The 22933-nt window shown below is 44.2% G+C and overlaps 1 protein-coding gene across 1 annotated transcript in view; it reads right to left on the reverse strand.

The window, feature by feature from the left end:
- The window catches only part of ITSN2 (intersectin 2), a 107399-nt gene that overhangs the window by 31878 nt on the left and 52588 nt on the right, over window positions 1-22933 (reverse strand). Inside the window, exons 22-30 of the mRNA XM_018575523.1 lie at window positions 21627-21802; window positions 20547-20697; window positions 17851-18056; window positions 17319-17383; window positions 13945-14111; window positions 11317-11362; window positions 11033-11154; window positions 9572-9668; window positions 7838-8029 (exon numbers count right to left, since the gene is read on the reverse strand). Of these exons, the coding sequence (XP_018431025.1) occupies window positions 7838-8029; window positions 9572-9668; window positions 11033-11154; window positions 11317-11362; window positions 13945-14111; window positions 17319-17383; window positions 17851-18056; window positions 20547-20697; window positions 21627-21802 (1222 nt within the window). The remainder of the gene's footprint in view (window positions 1-7837; window positions 8030-9571; window positions 9669-11032; window positions 11155-11316; window positions 11363-13944; window positions 14112-17318; window positions 17384-17850; window positions 18057-20546; window positions 20698-21626; window positions 21803-22933) is intronic.

The following is a 22933-nucleotide window of genomic DNA, read 5'->3' on the forward strand; positions in this document are numbered from 1 at the left end:
TATATGATCTATCTCATTAAAAAAACACAGCTGTTTAGAACTTGAACCCACCATGAACTAATACTTACACGTTCCTCTACATTCTGCCCGTATGACACAGGCCTAAATAATATCAGCTTCACACACAAATATATATTGCACTTGTAAAGCAGTGAAGAAAAAAAAGTCTCTTTAGTAGTAACATGATGGTTGTGGTAGTGACACCAGACTACCCAAATGACTAAAGAAAACAGAACTATTCTGCACAAAACGAGGCCAGTGCAGTTCTCAGTGCTCGGGAACCAAGTCGTCAGCAGTGCTGGGACTAGTGGTTCTGCAGCAGCAGAAAACCACTACTTACCAGTAAAGAAGGCGTTAACTGGAACAGGACAGCCAGAGAATAGGTATCTATGAGGACCAGTAAGCCTAGGGCCTCATTCACACGAGGTGTGCTAGGTTCCTGTGGTTGGAATCACAGGAGCCTCCAGACAGCTGTGGCCGCTCAGCCTGTACAAAGCAATGACAGGCTGACACTGGCTGCAGCTGTCCACCCGTCTCCAGAGGTAATGGCACATGGAGAAATTACCTGCAGTTAGAGACAGATGTCCCTGGACGCAAGCTTGCTCCATTACAATTCCCTCTGAACACCGGTGGACAGCTGGTCATTGCTTTGTATAGACGCAAGCAGCCGCTGCTGTCTGGAAGCTCTTGCGATTCCAACGGCAAGAATCTGCTGAATCCTGCCACAGGAATCCGGCTCCGGAGTTAATGGCCTTGTGTGAATGAGGCCTTAATGACACCTTTATTAAAATATTCAACCAACTGAAAGCACTAAAGAGATCAAACATTCATAAGTAGTAGACATAAAGCTTTGCGGTATGATCATTTGCTTTTGACTTTGTCTATAGTCCCCCCACTGCAAAGCAGCCAGGTATGAGCCTCTTTAGCCTAAAATGGCTGATAACAATGGCTGTACAAAGCAATATAAGGAAACATTTGAATCCACTGATGGCTGTAGAAAAGGTTCAACAGAACTAGCAGCCCACTTACTGACATCTCCGCTTGCTTCTTAGGTTTACTAGTCTCATCTGACAGAATGATACATTAGTGGTAGCCAAACTGCAGCCCTGCAGCTGCTGTGGGACTACAAGTCACATAAGGCACTGGAAGATTCTGAGAGCCACAGGCTCCCAGAGGCCAATGCATGATGGGATTTGAGGTTTCACAACAGCTGGAGGGACGATGTCTGCCTACCCCCCTGTGATACACAAGTCTAACAGGTCATTGGCTGTGCTGTAGTGGGTCTTTGTGTGCCCAGACCCCATAGTGCAAGCTGGAACAAGGCAGCGAGTGAGGTGTGAGAAGCAGTGCTAAGCAATGCGTCACAGACTCATTCAGCAGCTCAAGCTTCTGACGCTCGTCTGGCTCACAGAGACATTGGCTAGCATGCAACGACAGCAAACCGCACTTAGCCAAGCTGAAAGCTATGGAAGACCCACAAAAACCCACTATCCTTTCATAACACAAAATGAAACGGTAAAGGCAACACGGTCGTTTGACGCGAGAGGCGATCTTGTCGGAGGAATCGGATCATGAGAGTTCAAGCGAAGCCAATGGCGCCGGCTCCCTCCTCGCTATAGTCATACTGGGATAGTGGGTCTCTGTGGTGCTTTCATACAGGCAGACAAGACTGTGTCCTAAAAACAAAAAAAAGAGAGAGAACACACTGAGAATGAGTGCCGTCCCCTCACATCTGCACATGTAATACACATCTAAAGAGCACCACAGTGGAGGCAGCCATGCTGGGAGCTGAGCCAGTAATAACGACAACTAGCAAACTGATACAACTAACAAGATGGCTGCCCACGGTGTGTAAGCCATGTGTAAGGGTAAGCCACACTGAGCAAAGCCGTTTTGTGACTGAACCAAACATTTGCATGTCACAATCACGTCAATAAGTTGCTAGCAAATAGGAAGGCCTAATTAGTGGCTCATCCCCCAAAATGGCTGCCCCCACTGAGTAGGGGTAACAGTTACAGTATGTTTAAAAGTCTAACCCAGGAGGTAGGCAACCTCGGCACTCCAGATGTTGAAGAACTTCAAGTCCCAGGAGACATTGCAAGACTCTAACCGCCACCGGCAAGACTCCAAGAGGCAGATGCATGATGGGATTTGTAGCTTCACCACAGCTTGAGTACAGAGGTTGCCTACTCCTGGTCTAACACAAGCATATCCATTTCTAAAGCTTCGGTGACTGATTTACAAAAAATGATAATTCTAGGCAACTAAGCACACAACTGAAACACAAATGTAGAAATATGTACCTGCCACAAGATTTCCTAACTAATGTACCTGCCTTGTGATCTGCTCATTCCTACACATGAAGGGCGACACCACCATTCAAAATCAATCTGCAGTTCAGCAGACTCGGGGTCCCCCTGGTCCATGTCCTGCTTGTGAACATTTGAGTATTGTTCTTTCTGTAGCCTCAACTATATACTCCCCGCAGGTTAACGGACTATAAGCCTGATAACCTTCAGCTGGTGCTCAGCAAGTCAATACTTAATCTAAAAATTTACACCACTGGTGATACTGGAAATGTGATTTCATGACTCTTAATAAAACACGTATACATAATCTAAAGCAGCCAAAAAGGGTTCCCGCAGAGGTTGCTTAGGGTTCCTTGAGCAATTTCTGCCTCTTAGATAAGTAACCACTGACAGCAAATATCTTTTTAGCTATCTGTAAGGAAAGCATTCTTCCCACTGATCACCAACATTAGGAACATTCTACCTACTGACTCCCAATGTAAAAGTCATTCTTCCCACTGTCCACCAATGTATGGAGCATTCTTCTTCCCACTGACCACCAATGTATGGAGCATTCTTCTTCCCACTGACAACCAATGTGTGGAGCATTCTTCTTCCCACTGACCACCAATGTATGGAGAATTCTTTCCACTGACCACCAATGTATGGAACATACTTCTTCCCACTGACCACCAATGTATGGAGAATCCTTTCCACTGACCACCAATGTATGGAACATACTTTTTCCCACTGACCACCAATGTATGGAGAATTCTTTCCACTGACCACCAATGTATGGAACATACTTCTTCCCACTGACCACCAATGTAAGGGGCATTCTTCCCACTGACCACCAATGTAAGGAGCATTCTTCCCACTGACCACCAATGTATGGAGCATTCTTTCCACTGACCACCAATGTAAGAGGAATTCTTCCCTCAACCACCGTAAGGAGGAATTCTTCCCACTGACCACCAATGTAAGGGGCATTCTTCCCACTGACCACCAATGTAAGGTGCATTCTTCCCATTGACCACCAATGTATGGAGCATTCTTCTTCCCACTGACAACCAATGTAAGCACCATTCTTCCCACTATCTACCAATGTAGGAGGCATTCTTCCAACTGATCACCAATGCTGGGAGCATTCTTGCTACTGACCACCAAAACTAATCTACTGAATTATTTGCAGGGGTTCCCCGAGACCAGAAAGTTATTAAAAAGGTTCCTTTGTGTTAAAAAAGTTGAGAAAGGCAGTTATAAAGAGCAGCCAATTTGTTTAGTTTTGGACAGAGTAAGAAAAAAGTTCACATTTCTGTCAAAGGTTTTATTAATTTGAATAAAATCATTAACAGGGATGCACCGATACTGATACTAGTATCGGTATCTATATTGAGTATTCGGCGAGTACTCGTACTCGCCCAAATGCTCCGATACTGACCCCGATACTGGAACTTCTGGTCAGAGGGAGCATGGAGCCAGCTTCCTTTTCAACCAGGAAGCCAGGCGGTGGGTTATGACCCGCCTCCCGGCTTCCTGATTGGCTAGGAAGCCTGCTTCACTTGTTGCTAGGCAGCCTGGCTTCCTAACCAAGTAATGAGGTGCCGCCCAGCTTTTTTGATTGGTCAGGAAGCCACGCAGCCTCGGGAAGTGAATGCAATATGTGATTGGGCATCTATGTGGCAAATGAGGTTTAAAAGAGAACTATGGGGTAAGTGTTTTTTCCCCATAGTTCTCTTTAGGGTCCTACCCAAAGCTCCGTATATAGAGGGCTATTGCCCGTGATATACTGAGAGCGCCGTAGCCGGGACGGATCTTGACATTACTGTCGAGATCCACCCAGCTGAGCCAGTGACAGCTGGCTCTGCCTATCTAGAGGCAGAGCCAGCTGTACCCTTCCCCTCCCCCGTCCGTTCCTCCAGTCAGAGCTGGAGGAACGGAGAGGGGGAATCCCTGCGGGAAGGGGTGCCTGACAGTCACCTCTCTCTGCAGGGAAATGATCGGGAAGTGAGCGGATCGGTGCATGTTTCTGCTCACTTCCTGATCAATAGAGCCGACCTGTGACAGCTTCTTTGTCACAGGTTGGCTCTTACTATGAGGATGAGTGGAAATCACTCACCTCATAGATCTTCTTTAATGTTGATAAATGTAAAGTTCTGCACTTGTGGACTGAACATGTGCATGTGTCATACACTCTACGGGGAGTATGTTTGGGGGAGTCAATGGTGGAGAAAGATCTAGGTGTTCTGGTAGATCATAGACTCAATAATAACATGCCATGTCAGGCCACAGTTTCTAAAGCAAGCAAAATACTTCCTTGTATCATACGGGGTCTCTAGACTCCAGAGATAGAGCCATTATCCTGCCCATGTACAAAGCATTAGTAAGGCCTCATCTGGAATATGCAGTTCAGTTTTGGGCACCAGTTCACAAAAAGGATGTTGTGGAACTGCAGAAAGTGTAGCGAAGGGTGACCAAACTCATAAGAGGCATGGAGGAGCTCAGCTATGAGGAAAGGTTAGATGACCTGAATTTGTTCTCTCTGGAGAAGAGGCGACTAAGGGGGGACATGATCACCATCTATAAATACATAAATGGTCCGTATAGTGAGGTTGGTGTCAAATTATTCACTGCAAAGGACAAGGGGACATTATTTGCGTCTGGAGGAAAAGAGGTTTAACCTTTGCATACGGAAAGGATTCTTCACAGTTAGAGCTGTGAAAATGTGGAATAGACTCCCCCAGGAGCTAGTTCTAGCGAGCTCAGTTAATTGTTTAAAACAAAATCTGGATGTATTCCTAAATGCACAGAATATTGCTGGATATTGAGTTCTTATAGGTATATTAACCCCTTCATGACTGAGCTTGTTTTTAGTTTCTGTTCGTAAATGACTGACACACTTTTGACATTTTTGCTGTGTGATTAGAGGGCATAGGGTTTTTCTTCTTTCTTTCTCTTTTTTCTTTCTCCTCTTATCTCTTTAGGTTGAACTCGATGGACTTGTGTCTTTTTTTCCACCTATGTAACTGGCCGAAATTCGTACCGTGTATACCCGGCTTTAGGACTAACTCGGCTGGCCTTATAGCGAGTCTATTTCTTTCTATCTGGTCAGACCTAACTCATAGACTTGCAATGAGCGAGAGGAGCGGTAAGCCACATTCACTGTGAAGTCCTACTAAGCTGGAGACAAAGACAGCATATGTAATGAGCAAATACGGCTGCCCCCATGTACACATGTATTAGGTTATTTCAAGTGAACCAAATCAAACCACATCAAGCCGAGCTGCATGTGCTATGAAATGCCAACACAGAAACACTATGGAAGAATCCCACTAAACTGCAACAAAATGAAACTATAAATAACAGAGGCCACCTTTTGCATAGAAATACCGCTCCCAAAATGCTTGGGCATGCGTTTGTGGCACATTACCATTGACTTCAATGATCTTACGTGCCAAACGCGAGACGCCGTGAAGCCCGACAAAGCTTCAAGGCCACAACCATGTATACCACCCTGACTGTTTACCATGTAAAATTGCAGGTGGACGCTCAAGAGAGGGAGAGGAGGAAAAACACTGATCTACTAGCTTTTACCACTTATGTGAATGAGGCCTTAAACCTGAGGGAGTGGGGAGAAGTATAAAGCACAAGTATCGTCAAAGATTCCTGGTTCACGTTCTTACACCTTAAAAGGAGAACTATGAGGTGAGTGCTTTTCACTCACCTCATAGTTCTAGCCAAACTGTGAAGAGAACTATAGGGAAAAGCCCTGACCCCATAGTTCTCCTTTAAACCCCCAAACCTCACAGAGGCTCAGCACAAACTGGCAGTTTTTGTTCTCCTAGCTGCCAAAAAAGCAATAACGCAGACATGAAAGAAACAATTTGTTCCCTTTCCTGGTGTGCAACGTAGAATTGATTCCTTTTTCATCAATTAAAAATTGTCCAGTGTCGTTTTGGATACCCAAGTGAAATTCACGAAGGTTTGGGACCCTTGGATAACGTATGCCCATCCCGATATTCCTTCTGAAAGTATAACAACCCTTTGATTGACCCGCTCTTGCCTGGGGGGATCTTGACGCCATCAGGTCTTTACTTTTGCCTATACTTTTCTTTCTTCTACTCTTCAAATCCTCTGGTTTCGCTTACTCTCGACTTCCAATACGTGGAGATGGTGGATCGCGAAGGGAAGCTCCAGATACTAAATTAATAAAGCTTTCTGTATTTGAATGCTATATTCATATGTGATTCTTATTTTGTTTTGTATGCCAAGATGTATGTTTTACTAACAATGTTAAAATTCAATAAAAAACGTTTGAAAGGAAAACAACTGGCAGCACTGGACAGGCGACAGTAGTCCCCTCCCCAAATGTAATATGCAGATAGCGACTTTCTAATGGTTGATACTTGCATGAGCATATGCTGGCCCCCATGATCCTCCAAGTTTTCGGTGATTACAACAGCATTAATTCTGCTTTTGAAAAAACTGATAAAAGCAATATAAATGCTCTAGATCAGTGGTTCTCAACTCGTGGGTCGCGACCCAAAAGTGGGTCGCGACACCCTCTGCAGTGGGTCGCGGCGTCACTGCAAATGTATGCCTTCCCCTATATGTGAGAGCACTTTATGCTCCACTGATCTCCGAGCAGATTGGGGAACGGACCTTCCCCTGTCTGCTCCCGCTCTCCATTCTGATACAGGGGGACATGAAAACCACAGCCAAGGGGGGTGCAGGGGAGGCACAACGGGGGGTGGGGTTGCAGGAAGAGAGGGGGCCCACAACAGCATGCTAGTAACAAGTGTATTCCCATCCCTAAATAATATATCCAACAACACACGGGTTCATTTCCTGTACCTGTAAGCATTGTTTCAATATAATCTAACGCAGGTTTACAGAATGATACTTTGTATAAAAGACCAATCAGGAGTAGGGGGGTTAGTTTTTAAAAATGTCGTAGAACATAATTTTAGGAGAAAAGGGTGGAGAATCTTTGTGAACAACCAAAATAGTACCATAAATGATTTTGGAAAATGAACAAGGAACTTTTAAAACAGTTAAAAGTGAAAGTTCTCTTAAAAGTGGACCAAGGTGCCCCCCTCTGTAAAATACTACATAAATACTCCTGAAAAGTTTTTGTGAGGGGAAACATAGTTAGATAATATACTCGCATTTGCCCGACTTCGTGGTGCAGAGGGTGATGTCATCACCCTTCCAACAAGATTCCAGGGAATGCCGAGTAGCCCAAATATTGTGGGAAGAAGCTACAGTACGGGACGCGATATGGGCTACTCAACATTCTCTGAGATGCGGCCAAAAGCCAGAGGACGTCAACCTCTGCTCCCCCCACCCCCAGTATCTAGCATTGAAGTGTGGCCATTCATGTGTAACAACATTGATTGCACTGCTATATCTATGGCTGGATGGTTGGATGGTTAAAACCAGCTTAAGCTACTCTGCTACATTTGGACTCCTTCTGCTTAACACAGTAACACTACACAAGTACAGCAAAATAGGCCATCAAGGCAATACAGAAAGGAAGAGGTACTCACACTGCTGGCTGGGGTCACATTCTGTTGTCATCTTGACGTAGTTGGAAGGAAATAGCCCGGTGGCCCCGTTGATTTCTCCTTGCCACCAGTCTGCATCGTCTTTGCTAATGACATTGATGAGCTGTCCTTTGTTGAAGTTCAGTTCATCCTCATTATTGGCGACATACTCATACATTGCTATGACCTGACACACTAGGAGAGGAAAGAGACAAGACTCTCAGCTCAGAAAGGGTAAATCAGTTCTCAAGTTAAAAACCCAAGATTCTTGGGCTATGTACCTTATCTTTAAAGAAGAACTCCCCTAAATCTCAGTTGCATCTACATTTATGATATTACATATCACCAATGCAATATCAAATGACACCACCGTCAGCCCTATTACCGAAGCAGGAAGCTTCATGGCTCCATTCACTGTAGCTGCAATGTGCCAGATTCCAGGCACCACCAGCACATGTTCCACATGAGGTACCAGCCAGTGCTAGGTTTCCAAAGCAGCTCCGGAACTACAAATAAGGAATATTTACAGCAATTGACTCTAAAGGGACAATCTTCTGCATCTAACTAAGCTTTGAATGAATGCATCAGACTTGGATTGTTACACAGTATACCGGTAACTTAGAAAAAAGAAATCAAAGCAACTGGACTCAAAACTGGAAAATGAAAAGTTAAAAGAACAGTCCAGTATAACAGTGCTCTCCGGGGGACAAGAGGGAGGGCAGATTTGGTATTAGTTGGTATGCTGCTTCCTGTGTGTGCGGACCAGGGTATCCAACATGTGTAGGAGGAGAACAAAAATAGGAGAGAGAAGCGCCACAACCAGGCAAAATACTTTTTTAGTGGGCAGAGGCATGCGTTTTAGATAGGGGTGTTGTTGGTAGGCCAGGAGGGTTGGCCTCGTTTGGGGTGCTGGTGTTGAGGATTGGCGTGATGGTGATGACTGGTCCTTCTCGCGTTTGATGCTGGAGGGAGTTGAAGAGTGGGGTGAAAATGATACAGGTGAGAGCATGCAAATGCTCCAGCACTCCAAACGAGGCCAACCCACCTGGCTTATCATCAACACCCCTATCCACACCGCGTGCTTCTACCCAATAAAAAGTTATTTTGCCTTGTTATGGTGCTTCTCGCCTATTTTTGTTCTCATCAAAACTAGAGCAGCTACCTATGGAAAACAATCAGCTTCTCTCTTCAGTTTGTTCAGTTAATCTTTGAAATTGAAAGAGAGAAGCTGATTGGTTACTATGAGCAGTTGCTCCAGTTTTGATAAATGTATATTTTTGTTCTTGAAGAAGTTTCGCTGGTCATTCCTCTTGAGAGAAAAGCTAGTCGGATGACCAGTGAAATGTCTTCAAGAAAAATACAGCAAGTCCAGTTGCCTTGATTTATTTTTTACAGATATACCATGACCTGGATGAATGAGAACCTTCAGAGACATCGGTAACTTCATCTATACATTAAGACATGGGATAAAATCTAGATTTGTTTTTCAGATGCTTGCTGGTCTTAAAAGTGAAAAGAAAAAACACAAAGACAAAAGACATCTAAAGTTGACTTTTCTCTGAAGATACACAGCTAATACTGGCACCTTATCAGACAGTATGCAACAATCTCACTAACAATTCATTTTTTTCTGGTGCAGCCACCCCCCACACTGAACTGTTGGGTAGAGTTGTCAGCGATGTATATTTGTTCTTCGTATTTTTATTATTATTATTTTATCAGCAAGTAAATTCCTACCTGGGTTGAAAGCGGGAGCTGTCTTGTCATTAGTTGGTCCTAATAACTTGACGTGGGTAGCTGGAAACCAGCCCTTCTGCCTCTTCTTCCCTCGTGCCTGGAAAGATTGCATCCATTGTAAAATAAATGACATAGGCTAATTACAATAACAGTTATTACTGTGGACACGGATTTTAAAAGATGAGTAATGGGAAAAAGCAGGCTATAGTTTGAAAACAAGGTCTGGTGTAATCATTGAAATTAATTAGGTGGCACCAGGACATCAATAAAGTCCTCATAAATCCACCTCTATATGCCTATATGCCTCAGCAAGGGTGCACTTGTATCATGTGAATCTGCAGCCATAGTCAGGGTAAAGCATGGAGGCAGAGTTGATAGAAATAGATGTAGAAGTGGTACGTGACGACCGGGAAGACCTTGCTCTGAACAGGAGCAGAATCACAGCTAGCAATTGGATATAGAAAGACCCTCTCTTCTCCCAGAATAAAGTAGCAGTCAGAGCGCAATGTAGGTAAAATCACAAGTGCTGCTTTGTTTAACCTTTTTTAACCTTTCTCAACCAGAGTGCCAGGATACCCTAGGGTGCCTCAACATTTTTGCACAGTGTCATATCTTTTTATCATGCAGGCAGGCTTCTAATGAAAAGGGGGAACTCTGATGTAAAAGGAGGGGGCTCTCACATGAAGGGGGGCTTCTAATGTGAAAGGGGTGACTTTGGTGTAAAAAAGGGAGCTCCTGACGTGATGGAGGCTCTTAATGTAGAGATGGGCACCTGATGTGATGTGTATTTGCATGGGGTCCCCCTTTTAAAAATCTTTACAAGACTCCTATCTGGGATAAGGATCTGATATGGATTATGGAGGGACCACACAGTTTTTTTTTTCACATTTTTAACTGGGGTGCCTCAAGATTTTGTATACATTTAAAGGGTGCTCTATATGAAAAAATGTTGAGAAATGCTGGTTTATCACATCACAATCTAATAGGAAGCGGCAGCCCAGTTCTACACGTTTCTTAGAGCACCAGGGTTTAGGGGGTTCCTAGGGCACATTCTTGGCATGTAAAGCTAGCTATACAGTAATAGAGTTTGTTTGCAGAACAAAAAAAAAATCCATGCAAAACAGCATGAATGGACCACTCGCTATTGTATTGTATTCTATTGTAGCTATCGTATTCTGACAGCCGATGCCTGCTGCTGTCAGAACACATGAAGATTAACTGCAACTAATTGGCTGAAGTCACTGTTTGGCCAAAAACATTCGACTTGGCCCCTTCGACAAAATTAAATTGCGTAATTAACTTTTGTCAAACCAGTAAGGCTACCCAATGTTAGATTTTAATGGTGCATGGCCAGCCTAAGCACCTGAATGATTGTACAGTGCATTCAGGCGGCTACATCACATTATTCAAGGAAAGCTTCCTTGGCATTATACAAGTACATCTTATATATATATCACATACCTGCAATTCACCTTGCCACCATCCTGATGCATTCTTCTTTAATATAAGTATCAGCTGCCCTGGAGCCAGACTAAGCTGCTCTGATCCTGTCGCAGTGTACGCGGTGGTGACCTGAGCAATCTCTGCAATAGAAAGCGCAATGTCTATGGATAATATCCACTTTCACTATTGAGGAACAAAATGAATAAAAACACCGACATTAAACACAGAAGAACATCAGTGTGTATTTTGTTCACACTACAGAAGCTTTATGAAACACCTAAATGTTTCAAAGATGTACTTACCAGGCTTTTTGGTTAATGTCCCAGTTTTTCCAGCACTGCTTGGACCCTACAGGTGAGAAAAATGGAAAACTTGTCTCAATGGAAAGAAAGCTGTACCTGGATTCCCTCCAAGCTGTCATTTCACTGCAATATTTACCTAACATGTAGGGAGGCATGTCTGTATAAAATGTATACCTGACACTGCAGTTTAAAGCCGAACAAAAAAACTTTCATTTGAATATATATTCATCAATACGCACAGGATCTAAGTGTGTGCGTTTGTACACTAAACATTGCAAACCCAAATAATGGCTTGTAAGAGTAGCAATGAGAAGAGCTGTAAGAAGGGACCCAGAAGGCCCCTACCCACTACAGGCAGAAAACAACAGCAGGGGCGGAGACAAGACCAGTCACCCTGCACAAGGAGAGAGAGCAGCAGTGAGCGGTCTTTATTACAGGAAGGGGGCGGAGAAAAGACCAGTCACCCAGCACATGGAGAGAGAGCAGCAGTGACCGGTCTTTATTATGGGAGGAGGCGGAGAAAAGACCAGTCACCCTGCACATGGAGAGAGAGCAGCAGTGACCGGTCTTTATTACAGGAAGGGGGCGGAGAAAAGACCAGTCACCCTGCACAAGGAGAGAGAGCAGCAGTGACAGGTCTGTATTAAAGCAAAGTACCGGAGATAATTCATGCTGGAGAACTGCCCAGATATGGAAGAAATACGAAAAAGCAGTCCAAGATTCAAGTGAGAACAGACATGCCTCTCTATTTAGACAATGGTAATCGCAAAAAGAAAAAGATGGGGTTTTGAAGGTGCCAAATGACAATTCCAAGGCAATCAAAGATAAGAAGTGTCTTTATTTAAATAATGATTAAAATGCTTTTAAAAATGTTTTTCATGAAAACCTCCAATCAGATATCTCCTAAAGAGAATCGCTCCACTTCTAAGTGGCCAGGTCAATGATGGTACATGATTAAATAGTAATAAGACAATAAACATAATGACATGATTCAAAGTAAGAACATGATTAGTGCTTGTATTGTTCGAAGTGGAGGAGTCACGTAGTTTGTCAACGTTTCACGCTAAAGAGCGCTTCCTCATGAGATGAAGGATATTGATCAAAGGAGTTCTAAAGCATCTGTTTTTTTTGCCTAGATCTACTGCTAGCTTTTAAGAACCCACTTTAACAGCGGTTTAAACTTGCCTGATTATCGCTGCACGCTCCCGCGGCGAGAATCCGGAACTGCTCGTGCGGCCGCAAAGGATCTTGGGGCGGGCGCATGCGCAGTTTGGATTCTCAGCCGGGAGACGAGCAGAGACGCAAGGTAAGTCTATGGACGCGTGCACCCGCATGCAGACACCGCTGGATCAGAAGTGCCTGCAAGCAGAGAGAAGTCAGCGATGGATCAGAGAGCCGCCGCACCGCTGGAGGGACAGATGAAAACATCAGGAAAGAAGAAGAAGATCAGATTAAGAGACATCATTTAAGGTAAGTGCGATTACCATTGTTCTTAGGGGTGTGGTGCCTAAAGGTGCCCATACACCTTACGACCATCGCAAGACTTTTGTCTTGCGATGGTCGTATGCTTCTTGAAAGCCCGTACGATCTGCCCACCTTGGACGGGCAGATCGTACTTGCGATAATCGAAAGCCCGCCCCGCTGAGGGGCGGGCTTCTGATGACGGCAATGCAGAACGGGCACACACCGCACACGTGCGCACACCGGCCCGTTCCGCAGCTATCGAGCGAGCAGGCTAGAAACCCGCTCAGAATCGTATGATTCTCGGCGGGTTTTCGAGCATGTTGGCTCGACAAAAGACGTGCGACCGTACAGTAGAAACGGTCGCATGTCTTAGTTCACACTGCCCGATTCTCGTACGGGCAGTACGGGTACAGGATTTCGCCCGATTCTCGTACGAGAATCGAGCAGTGTATGGGCACCTTAACACTCAGGTCTTGGCCATAAACTAAATGTACGATCTCTATTTAGACAACATTTGCTTAATCCAGATTTCAGCTTTATTGGCTGGAGCATATGCACCATCCCATGAGGTTCTTGCACAGGAACATCAATAATATTAGAAAAGGTAAATGTGCCTTTACATAATCTCAAAATTCTCACCAAAAGCAATGATTCTATTAATGTTAATATAAATCCTGAACCTGCTCTATAGAGTTATCAGCTTCCTGCGAGCTCTCTTCCAAACCGGCATCCCTCAATCAGCTGACTGAAGGAGCTGGTTGCAAAATCTTCGTCCACCGTCGGAATACAATGAACACACAGTGGGAGATTCCCCGATTAACACTCATAAATGTTGATGGAGGAATCTGTTATATTCTCTTCGTTCAGCTTGAGAGTTGAACGAAGATAATATTACAGTGTATGGGCGGCAATCTCAATACGGCTGAATACAATTTATCAACATGCATAGTTGCCGTTTTGGATCGCAGCTCACAGAAAACATAAAACACTATAAAAAAGGTACAAGAATATACTACCGGTATAAAAAAAAAGTCCCTTTTCCAATGGACTGGTATTATAATAGAGGGTAATAGTTGGGTAAAGGTCCACTATGGGAGTAACAATGTCCACTGCAAATGCATATATTTAGTAGAAAGGAGCTAGATTGGTTTTCATTGTATTTACCTCCTGATCTCGCGGGCGCACGTAGTTTGATGGAAATATCCCACTTCTGTCACCAACGGTCCCCGTCCACCACTCGCCATCCTTCTGTATCACCTGGATCACATCGCCCTCATTAAATGTCAAGTCACCGGGTTCTGTGCTGGAATACGGGTACAGCGCCACGAAATCTGCATACAAAAGGAGTTTGATAAAGACATCTCAGTGACCAACAATCAGGCTCTGCAATAACCTTTACTTACTAGTTTAATTTTATTTGTGAATATTTTTTTTTACAAAATAATAATAATAAAGACTTACTGCACACAACCAGAAAACAAAAGACGCTAGAAGGGTAGGAAGTAGGGATGCAATAATACTAGTACTCGTGAAAATGCCCGATACTAAGCGCAGATAGCAGCGCTTTAAGTTTTTAAACACAAGCGTCTGCCTGAGGTCCCACGCTTGCTGGGGACCTCAGGCAGCCTACTAGGGACGTCGCGGCGGCGGCTGTCTTTTACAGTACCAGTCCAGCCGCACATTTCTTCCTCCTCCTTACCGCTGCCTGCACCCACCCGAGCAGCTATGGGGAGACCCGGAACAGCCTTGGTAAAACTGCACCTGCCCAAGCAGCCATGGGGAGACCCGGAACAGCTCTGGTAAAACCTGATCGACGCACCCTGGTGACACTGCACAGCCCTGGTGAGACACGTATGCAACCCTGGTGAGACCCATATGCACCCCTTGCTGTATAATGTGTTGCTGGGATTTGTAGTTCTCTATAGCTGGTGGTATTCTGCATTGTTGTAGAATTTGTCAAGATTAGTAGTCCCTGTAGGTGGGAGTCAATGTCAGAAGTACCAGGGTCGCATCTGTTGCAGCTGTGACTGGGCCCTGGTGCTCCACCACTGTCCTAAAATCATTACTCTGTAATTTTTTAGAAAAACTGTCACATGACACTAAAAAGGTATCGGTAACTGGTATCGTTGAGTACTTGAGGAAAAATATTGGTACTCGGTCTTGAAAAAATGGTATCGGTGCATCTCTAGCAGGAAGATGTGACACGAAATGCATTAGCGATGGTCCTGGGGATAAGCATAGGCTGGTTCTTATTAAAGGGAGCTGTCAGGTCTCGGCTTAAAAGTATGGAAAGTGGTCAGTATCAATGTTTGGAATCCGAGGAGCCCAAAGCTCATTAAAGTGTGATTGTCGGTCATATATTTGTGCCGTTATCTCTTCCTGGTGCATTATGGAACAAAGTTCCCTCACCCATTCATATAAAGCTCAGTCACATGTTACAAGTAGAGGTGCACTGAAATCGAAATTTTAAAACCGAAACTAAACCGAAATAAAAAAAATTGTCAGGCCGAAACTTTAACCGATACCGAAAATGTTTATTTTTTCAAATGTTTTATTTTTTTAAATAAACTTTTAAATATATATTTTTATATTTATACCCTGATATTTCCCTTTTAAAATGGAAAAATTGAGGACACAAAGTCCTCAATCTCTTTTTCTGTATTCCCTGTTATCAATGAACAGGAATCCTTTATACTGAGTATTCCTATTCATACATAACATGAGGACAGAATATGTTTACTATAACCACAATCATGAATGAACAGGAGGTGATGTAGATCACTTCCCATTCATTCATAATTGAGGATACAGCACACATACCATGTCCTCAATTATCTACAAACACTGAGTGATCACTGATCACTCAGTGTTTGTACCGCTCTCCTCTCTGACACGCTATCACAGGAGGCTGAGCGAGCGGTGTAAGGAGGAGAGCTCAGCCTCCTGTGACAGCACGGACTGTCTCCGCCCACACACCGCTCTGCCGGACTGTGATAGGAGGCTGAGCAGTGTGGGTGGAGACGCTCCGGCTGCTCACACCGCTCTCCTTTCAGCGTTCGGCCGGCTATCAAACTTTCTCTTCTCCCCGCTGGGACACCCAGCAGAAAAGAAATCAGGGATGCGCTTATGTATTGGCAGGAAAATTGCACTTTTGGCCATATGCCAAAAGTGCACTTTTCGGCCGATATGTTTCGGCGGCCGATATATCGATGCATCCCTAGTTACAAGTAGCTGTGAACTACTCTTGTGACTCTGGACTTTGTCCAGGAACGTACCCAGCCTTAGAATGTAGTGAAAACAATGATGTACTCAGTCATCAGAACTGGCTTCATTCAATGGATTACTAACTCTTACAAGTTTGAAATACTTCATTGTTACAAATACCATTAGCATAAACCACTGGCAAGGCTATATACATTCAAGTATTTACATATTCTTAATAAGCAATAAATGAGCTTTTAAACAAGCCTTGCTGCAGACATTATGGAGCCATTCAACCTCATAGTTCACAGCAGAAGCACTGAAGTTGTTTAAATTGTGCTCCCTGCAAGCACAGCTTCTTCTTCTGTTCCCAAACCCAGCAGTGACTTAGCAGCTTAGCTCCCCCACTAATCAGTGACTTAGTAGCTCAGCAACCCCTGCTCGCCCTTCCATTAGTGATTTAGCAGCTCACCTTCCCCCTCTCAGCAGTAACTTAACAGCCTCCTAATATCTAATGTAAACACAGAGCATGAGGTCTGGGAGGGGGAAGCCTTCTGCTGTGAACTTTGTGTATGAATTGCTTCACAGTGCCTGCAGCTTCAGAGGTCATTGATCTTTAAATGTCTACAGTTTTGCCATAGGCTCACAGTCAAACTGATTGCTCCACAGGGTGCTTGCCGCTGGGAGCACATTGTTCGCTCCAATAAGACCCTATACAAATAGAAGAAAAGCTGGGCCCACACTGGATTCCACTGCAAGAGTTTATTGAAGCTTGTAGCACATCACTGGTGTCTCGCCCAAGGCCTGCCACCCTATGATGCAGTTCACCCAACCATGGGATTAGTCATGGAGATGCACCTGTACGAATAAGCCTGTGATTGGGTGAAAAGAGTCAGAGGGAGCTGACCTTGGGCAGGACACCAGTGATGTGGTGCAAGCTTCAATAAACTATTCCAGCAGAATCCAGTGTGCGGACATCTTTTCTTCTGTTTGTATGTGCGCACTTTTAGTGAATGCAGATGAGGTGTGAACAATGTGCTACATGTTTTTTTTCTGTTGAATGACTTGTGTGCCTGTGTTACTGAACATGTGAAGTTACAGAGGCAGCAAATAAGGCATTCCGATATTTACTTTTGCACATTTTCTACAGACTGCAAATAATCTGTAACAAGCAATGCATTTTTTTTCCTTTTAATTAATACAATTCGATTTAGCAATGTACAGAGAATGCCTGCCTTATAGCCCAGGAAGAATTGATAAATGTCCCATGTGAAGGAGCTCTTATAAACGGTCTCTGTCCATGTGCACTACATCATTCAGCCACTAGGAGCCCTCACCTTCTGCAGGGGTATATGAAGGGGTTGATGGTTTTCTCTTCACAGCAGCATACACGGGTTCTGGTCTGTAAGACAGAATAACATGGTTGATAGAAAGAGATGGTACATGATCAACACGTTCAGGGACAGTGATCTATTCCTAATCGCATGTAATCGTATCACATACAATTTCATGCGGAGTGCCAGAGTTCTGCCGCTTTCAAATGTGCCCGCTGTCCCCCGATCATTTACTTCAAGAGGTGACAGCTGCCACTTCTAAATTTCAGAATACCTTAGATCCCTTCTTCATGTTTTATACAACTGTAGGAAGCCTGACAAAAGGAGACAAGGGATCCTGACAGCTTGTATATTTAATAATTCAATGTAAATGAAGGGTGTCCTTTAAAATTCAAGCTTTCGTCTATTAAGGAAGTAATGTAAACTTGTCATTAAGTGTCACTTACAATATTCATCTCTATTCTGCTGTCCTCTGACCTGGTGGGTTATCATGCAGGTTCACCTATTGATCATAAAGGTACATGATTTTACTCACTCAGGGGTCTTATTTTCCCTTCCCCGTAGAATCTTCACATAGGATTTAGGAAACCATCCCTTCTGCCCCCGAACCTCGCCAAACCACCAGTTCTCTTGCTGCTCCAACACGGTGATGATATCGTTTTTGGTAAAATTCAAGTGGTTGTCCTTTTTTGCAGTCCATGAGCACAGTGCTTGAGCCTTTACCGCCTCCACCGGCTGACCCTGCAACAGGTTCCAGACATGATTCGATCAAGACATCTACAGTTTCATCAAAGTGACCGACATTACGGATCCTCATAAAAAAAAACCTCACAGCACAGAAAAGTACATGACAAACAAATCAAAAATAAAAATATACTATTCCAGGGTGAAGCTAAACTTCATAATCTGTAGAAATGAAGTAGCAACATAATACATAAATGGAGGACATGCTAACAGTCGGCTTTTTTCCTTGATGGGTTTGGCGCAGCAGTACTTTTTTCAGTGCGCCGCAGTGAGACACAGTACAACTGCATCGCACTGTGGTGTGCCCATAGAATGTAAAAGAGAACTATGGGGTAAGTGTTTTTCCCCTTAGTTCTCTTAAGGCTCACAGGACATATACTAGCGTCCTCCCGCGACCCAAAGCTCAGTATATGCAAGCTACAGCCCGCGATATACTGAGACCGCCGCAGCCGGGACGGATCCCGACATTGCTGTCGAGATCCACCCAGCTGCGTGAGTGACAGCTGGCTCTGCCTATCTAGAGGCAGAGCCAGCTGTACCCGCCCCCTCCCCAGCCCCTTCCTCCAGTCAGCGTTGGAGCCGTGAGTGACAGTCAGGGCTCTCTGCAGGGAGATGATTGAGAAGTGAGCGAGCGACGGTATGTGTTCGCTCACTGCCCGATCTATTGAGCCGACGTGTGACCGTTTCATTGTCACAGGTCGGCTAGAACTATGAGGTGAGCGATTTTCACTCACCTCAGTTCTTTTAATGAAATCCTGTGATATCTCCCTCAGACAGCATAGCAACATTATAACAAAATTACACGGTGCAAAATCTTCGTGTGCACATGCGTGAGATCTGGCTACACATAATCAGGGGGCTGGCTGTGAGTAGCAGGAAGACACAGCCAGCTCCTGATGACATATCTGTACTGTATAAAATAAAGGCAGGGAGATGGATGTGTAAATGGTGCTCTAGAAAACACACTTGGGGGGCCAATGTGCCCATGAATGTCTGTGATATGTGCCGTCATTGGACAGCTAAGATCATAGTCAAGATGCACAGAGACAATGAGAGTGGCTCTGTACCTTGTGATCACTTTGAATCAATCACAGCTATCAATAGTGTAAACGCTAGTGGTGTTTACAAACATTCAGCCCATTCACAATGGAGGAAGCCCCCCTTCATCTGTTGTGAATGGGCTGAATTGTTTGTAAATCCAGCCAAGAAAGAGTATCAGCAGACTGGAAGTTGGTGGTCTTAAAGTGGAACTCCGGGCACAATGTTTCTTAACCCTTGCAGTGGAGCTACCCCAGCACTACAAGGGTTAAGCGCTCCTTTAGGTCTAGGCGCTAAAATAACAAAGTTATACTCACCTTGCAGCTGCCTGGCTGTTACAGCCTGTGTCTTCCTGCGCTCCAGCGATGACATGTTCCTCGGCATCCTCACGTCCTATAAGCAATATATAGAACGTGATGACTCAAGGATCCTTAGACAACTAGGGTGGAGAGGGAGTGAGGCTGGAAAGACCAATCTAAGAGCCAGCCAGCTCAGACGATTGGGTGGGTATAACTTTGTTATTTTTGTCCCTAGATGAAAAAGAGCACTAAACCCTTGCAGTGAGGAGGTAGCCAGGGACTATGGACCCAGGCCTGGATTAAGGTTTCAAATTGCCAGTCGGGGACCTAAAATCTGAACTGCTCCATGGAACACCCGTACGGGCTTATTTAGGGCATACGCCCACCGGCTGGAACGTGGACCAGCAGGACTTATTACCAAATTTATGGAACTCTCGGCGGACATTTTGTGTGCCATGTTCTGCTGGCCCTAAGTCTAAACTACTTCCCCCACACAGGCCCCCAGCAGAGAGAACTACATCTTCCCCTTTGATGAGCCTGCTGACACGATCACCTTGATAATATTTTTATTTAATAATAATCTTTTTATTGTTAACCTTTTTAGCTATTTTCCAGAAAAGTTAATTTCATCAAAATAATGTAATCTTACCGAGGGGAGGTGGGATCTGTGAGTTCTTGCTCAATAAAATGTTCACACGTTTGCTCCCCTACACTGTGTCCTGACCAGTGACTGGGTGAATGTAGGCAACTGGGAGAGAGTGAGGTGTGCGGGAAGAGATTCTGTTAGTTCCCCTTTCACCCTAACATTGGTTCTCTCATTGGTTAGTTCCAGTGCACAGGAAGCGAGCTCTAGTGGCGTATCCAGTCGGAGTACAGGCGTTGCCATCACAGGGGGTAGTCCCCACTGCAAGGCTTAATAAAAGTTATCCCTAGAGTTGTTTAAGTGGTCAGCTGCTTTGCAATATTGGGATCCAACGCTCAATACCCACCAGGGACACAACGTACATGGGCTTTAGTACATCCTTCCTGTATTTGTGCAGGTTTCCTTTGGGCCACCTTACCTTCCTGTTGCATGGCAAAGGCTGGAATTAAATCACTATGTATATTAACGTAAAGCTGAAATCAACGCTGACACCTTTCTAACACCTACCTGCCCGTGAATAGGAGAGACAGAGCCTGGAGAGATAGTGCGTGTAAATGCAGATGTCTTCTGCCATGATGAGCTGACATTAAGGCTAGAGAAAGGCATATTTGGATACTCCTTATTATCCCCTTCTGAGGGTTTCGTTGGCGAGAGCGACCTGAAGATTGAAAATGTTCAGAAAAAGAACAATTAAAAAAATATCAAATATTGCTGGACACAGTTACCACAAAACTTTCTTATAATGTCATAACAGCCCAACAAACGTCTCTCCTATTTAACTATCGATTAACCCCTCGTTATCCCCTAATTAGTCCAAATTAACTCTATCCTCTCTCTGCTCTCCTTAGATATTTTTTTCACAAAACATTTTGCGATTTTTCACATAAAAACATTTAAATTCTCATTTTATGAAGAGTAGGAGGTAGCTATTGTCAGTTGGCCAAAAAAAGATCGTAAATCCAAAACGTTAGGGTAGATCTTCCAAAGGGAGACACCTGTTTTGGTGAAAACTGTCAAAGATGGAACTTCCTTTCACTTCCTGTTGTATTATTGGGACCGGAAATGAAGAGAAATCTCCCCAATGGGACACAGGATTTTTAAATGGGTCGTTACTCCATATAATGTTAAAACTGATTTTGTTTGTCCCAAAACACAATAGTTGTATCACTTCTGTAATATAATCAATATGACACTAAACTCAGGATCTAAATCTTAAAAATACATTCAAGTACCTTAACTATTAACAAGAATGTATCTTATTTGTGTATCACTCGGCTGTAGATTCTCCAATCATCTCTGAATTGGTGCTGACACTGTCCTTCCTTCTGGAGGGGGGCTACTTTTGTTCCCCATGGTCCCTGTGTGTGTTGTAAAGTAGCCACTGCTCCAAGCTCGCTCCTGTGACGGACTACAGTCTCATGTTTAGTTTACTAATTTGTATTGAGATTGTAGTCCATCCCGGGAGCAAGTAAAGTATTTTACAAGGCGGGCTTAACAGACAACTGTACAAAGGATGAAGCAATCGGTTTAATGATTCTCCTTTGGTGGCTCTTCCATTTACAATGAATTTGAGTTTACATCGCTTACTTGTCTGGTGCTGAGGTAGATGACACAGAGATGGATGGAGGCAATAAGGCCTTCTTAGGAGACAATGATTTCTCAGCCTCTGCCAATCTTTCCGCATAATTGGATGGAAACCAGCCCACATTTCCACTCCAGCAGCCGTACAACCAGCCTGGCTCCCCAACGTTCTTCTCATCCACCTGAAGAATAGAGAATAGTTTTGCAGAACCAAATTGACTAATCCATTTCCTTTCAGCTCCAAGCACAGCTTTCTGCTTACGGGTTTTTTTTGCCCCTGTTTATTTTTTGTTTTACTTTTCCCATTATCTCCAATGCCATGTGGCGATCATGTGACCACCACTGGCCTTGCAGATTCCCATTCATTAGCAGCCCGTGGGCGCAGCAGAATGGGAGTGGTACATGGTGCTGCTGTACAACCTCAAATCCTAGCATGCATAGCCAACTCCTAGGTATTAGGACCAGTGGCATTCTTTTTTCGGTGGACATTTCTCAGTAGGCTGGTTAGACTACACTACTTTGCCTCTGTCCTGATGGTACAGATAGTAAGATGGACCTTTTTCTATCTGAATGTAATCTACACAGTCTGACCTCCTCACATACTAGGCTGAAATTGGTGAGCCAGCTTCCTGTCTCATGGGTATATCTCAGGGGAGGGGAATCGTTTTCCTGCCTAGTGCTGAACGTCTAAGGACAGAGAAAATACATACATGTCTACAGTTTTTTCCCAGTGTCATTTTATAATGATCAATTTCAACACAAAAAGCCTTGCCATTGTTTCCCAAAGTTCTAACATTGTGTGGAATATTGGTGACATGTACAAAAGGATATACAGTACCACTGTATCTAAAAAACCTATTCCCTAAAACAACTGCTCCTGCATTCACAATGACTGCCGCAGTGGCCTAGATCTTATCATAGGGTTGGCCTGGGTTCCATCTCTGTAGTTCTGGCACACAGAAAGTCAGCTACTGTGCTGTATCCTCTGAAATAAACTGGAAACCTCTGTTATACATGGGTGAACGTTCCCTCAAGCTTGTTTGATGGGTTTGAGAAAAGATATTTCTTAGTTTGTGTTGCAACGGCGACCAACTTGATTTAATCTCTGCAGTATGGGGAATAAAGCTTGTACTGCTTTAAATGTGAAGGCCCTCTCATTATATGATTTCACTTTAAAGGAGAACTATGAGGTGAGTGCTTTTCACTCACCTCATAGTTCTAGCCGACCTGTGACAATGAGACTGTCACAGGTCGGCTCAGTAGATCGGGAGGTGAGCGAACACATACCGGCGTTCGCTCACCTCTCGATCCTG

Source organism: Nanorana parkeri, unplaced genomic scaffold (genome assembly GCF_000935625.1).
Source record: "Nanorana parkeri isolate BGI_ZX_2015 unplaced genomic scaffold, ASM93562v1 scaffold53, whole genome shotgun sequence".
Taxonomy (NCBI): Eukaryota; Metazoa; Chordata; class Amphibia; order Anura; family Dicroglossidae; genus Nanorana; species Nanorana parkeri.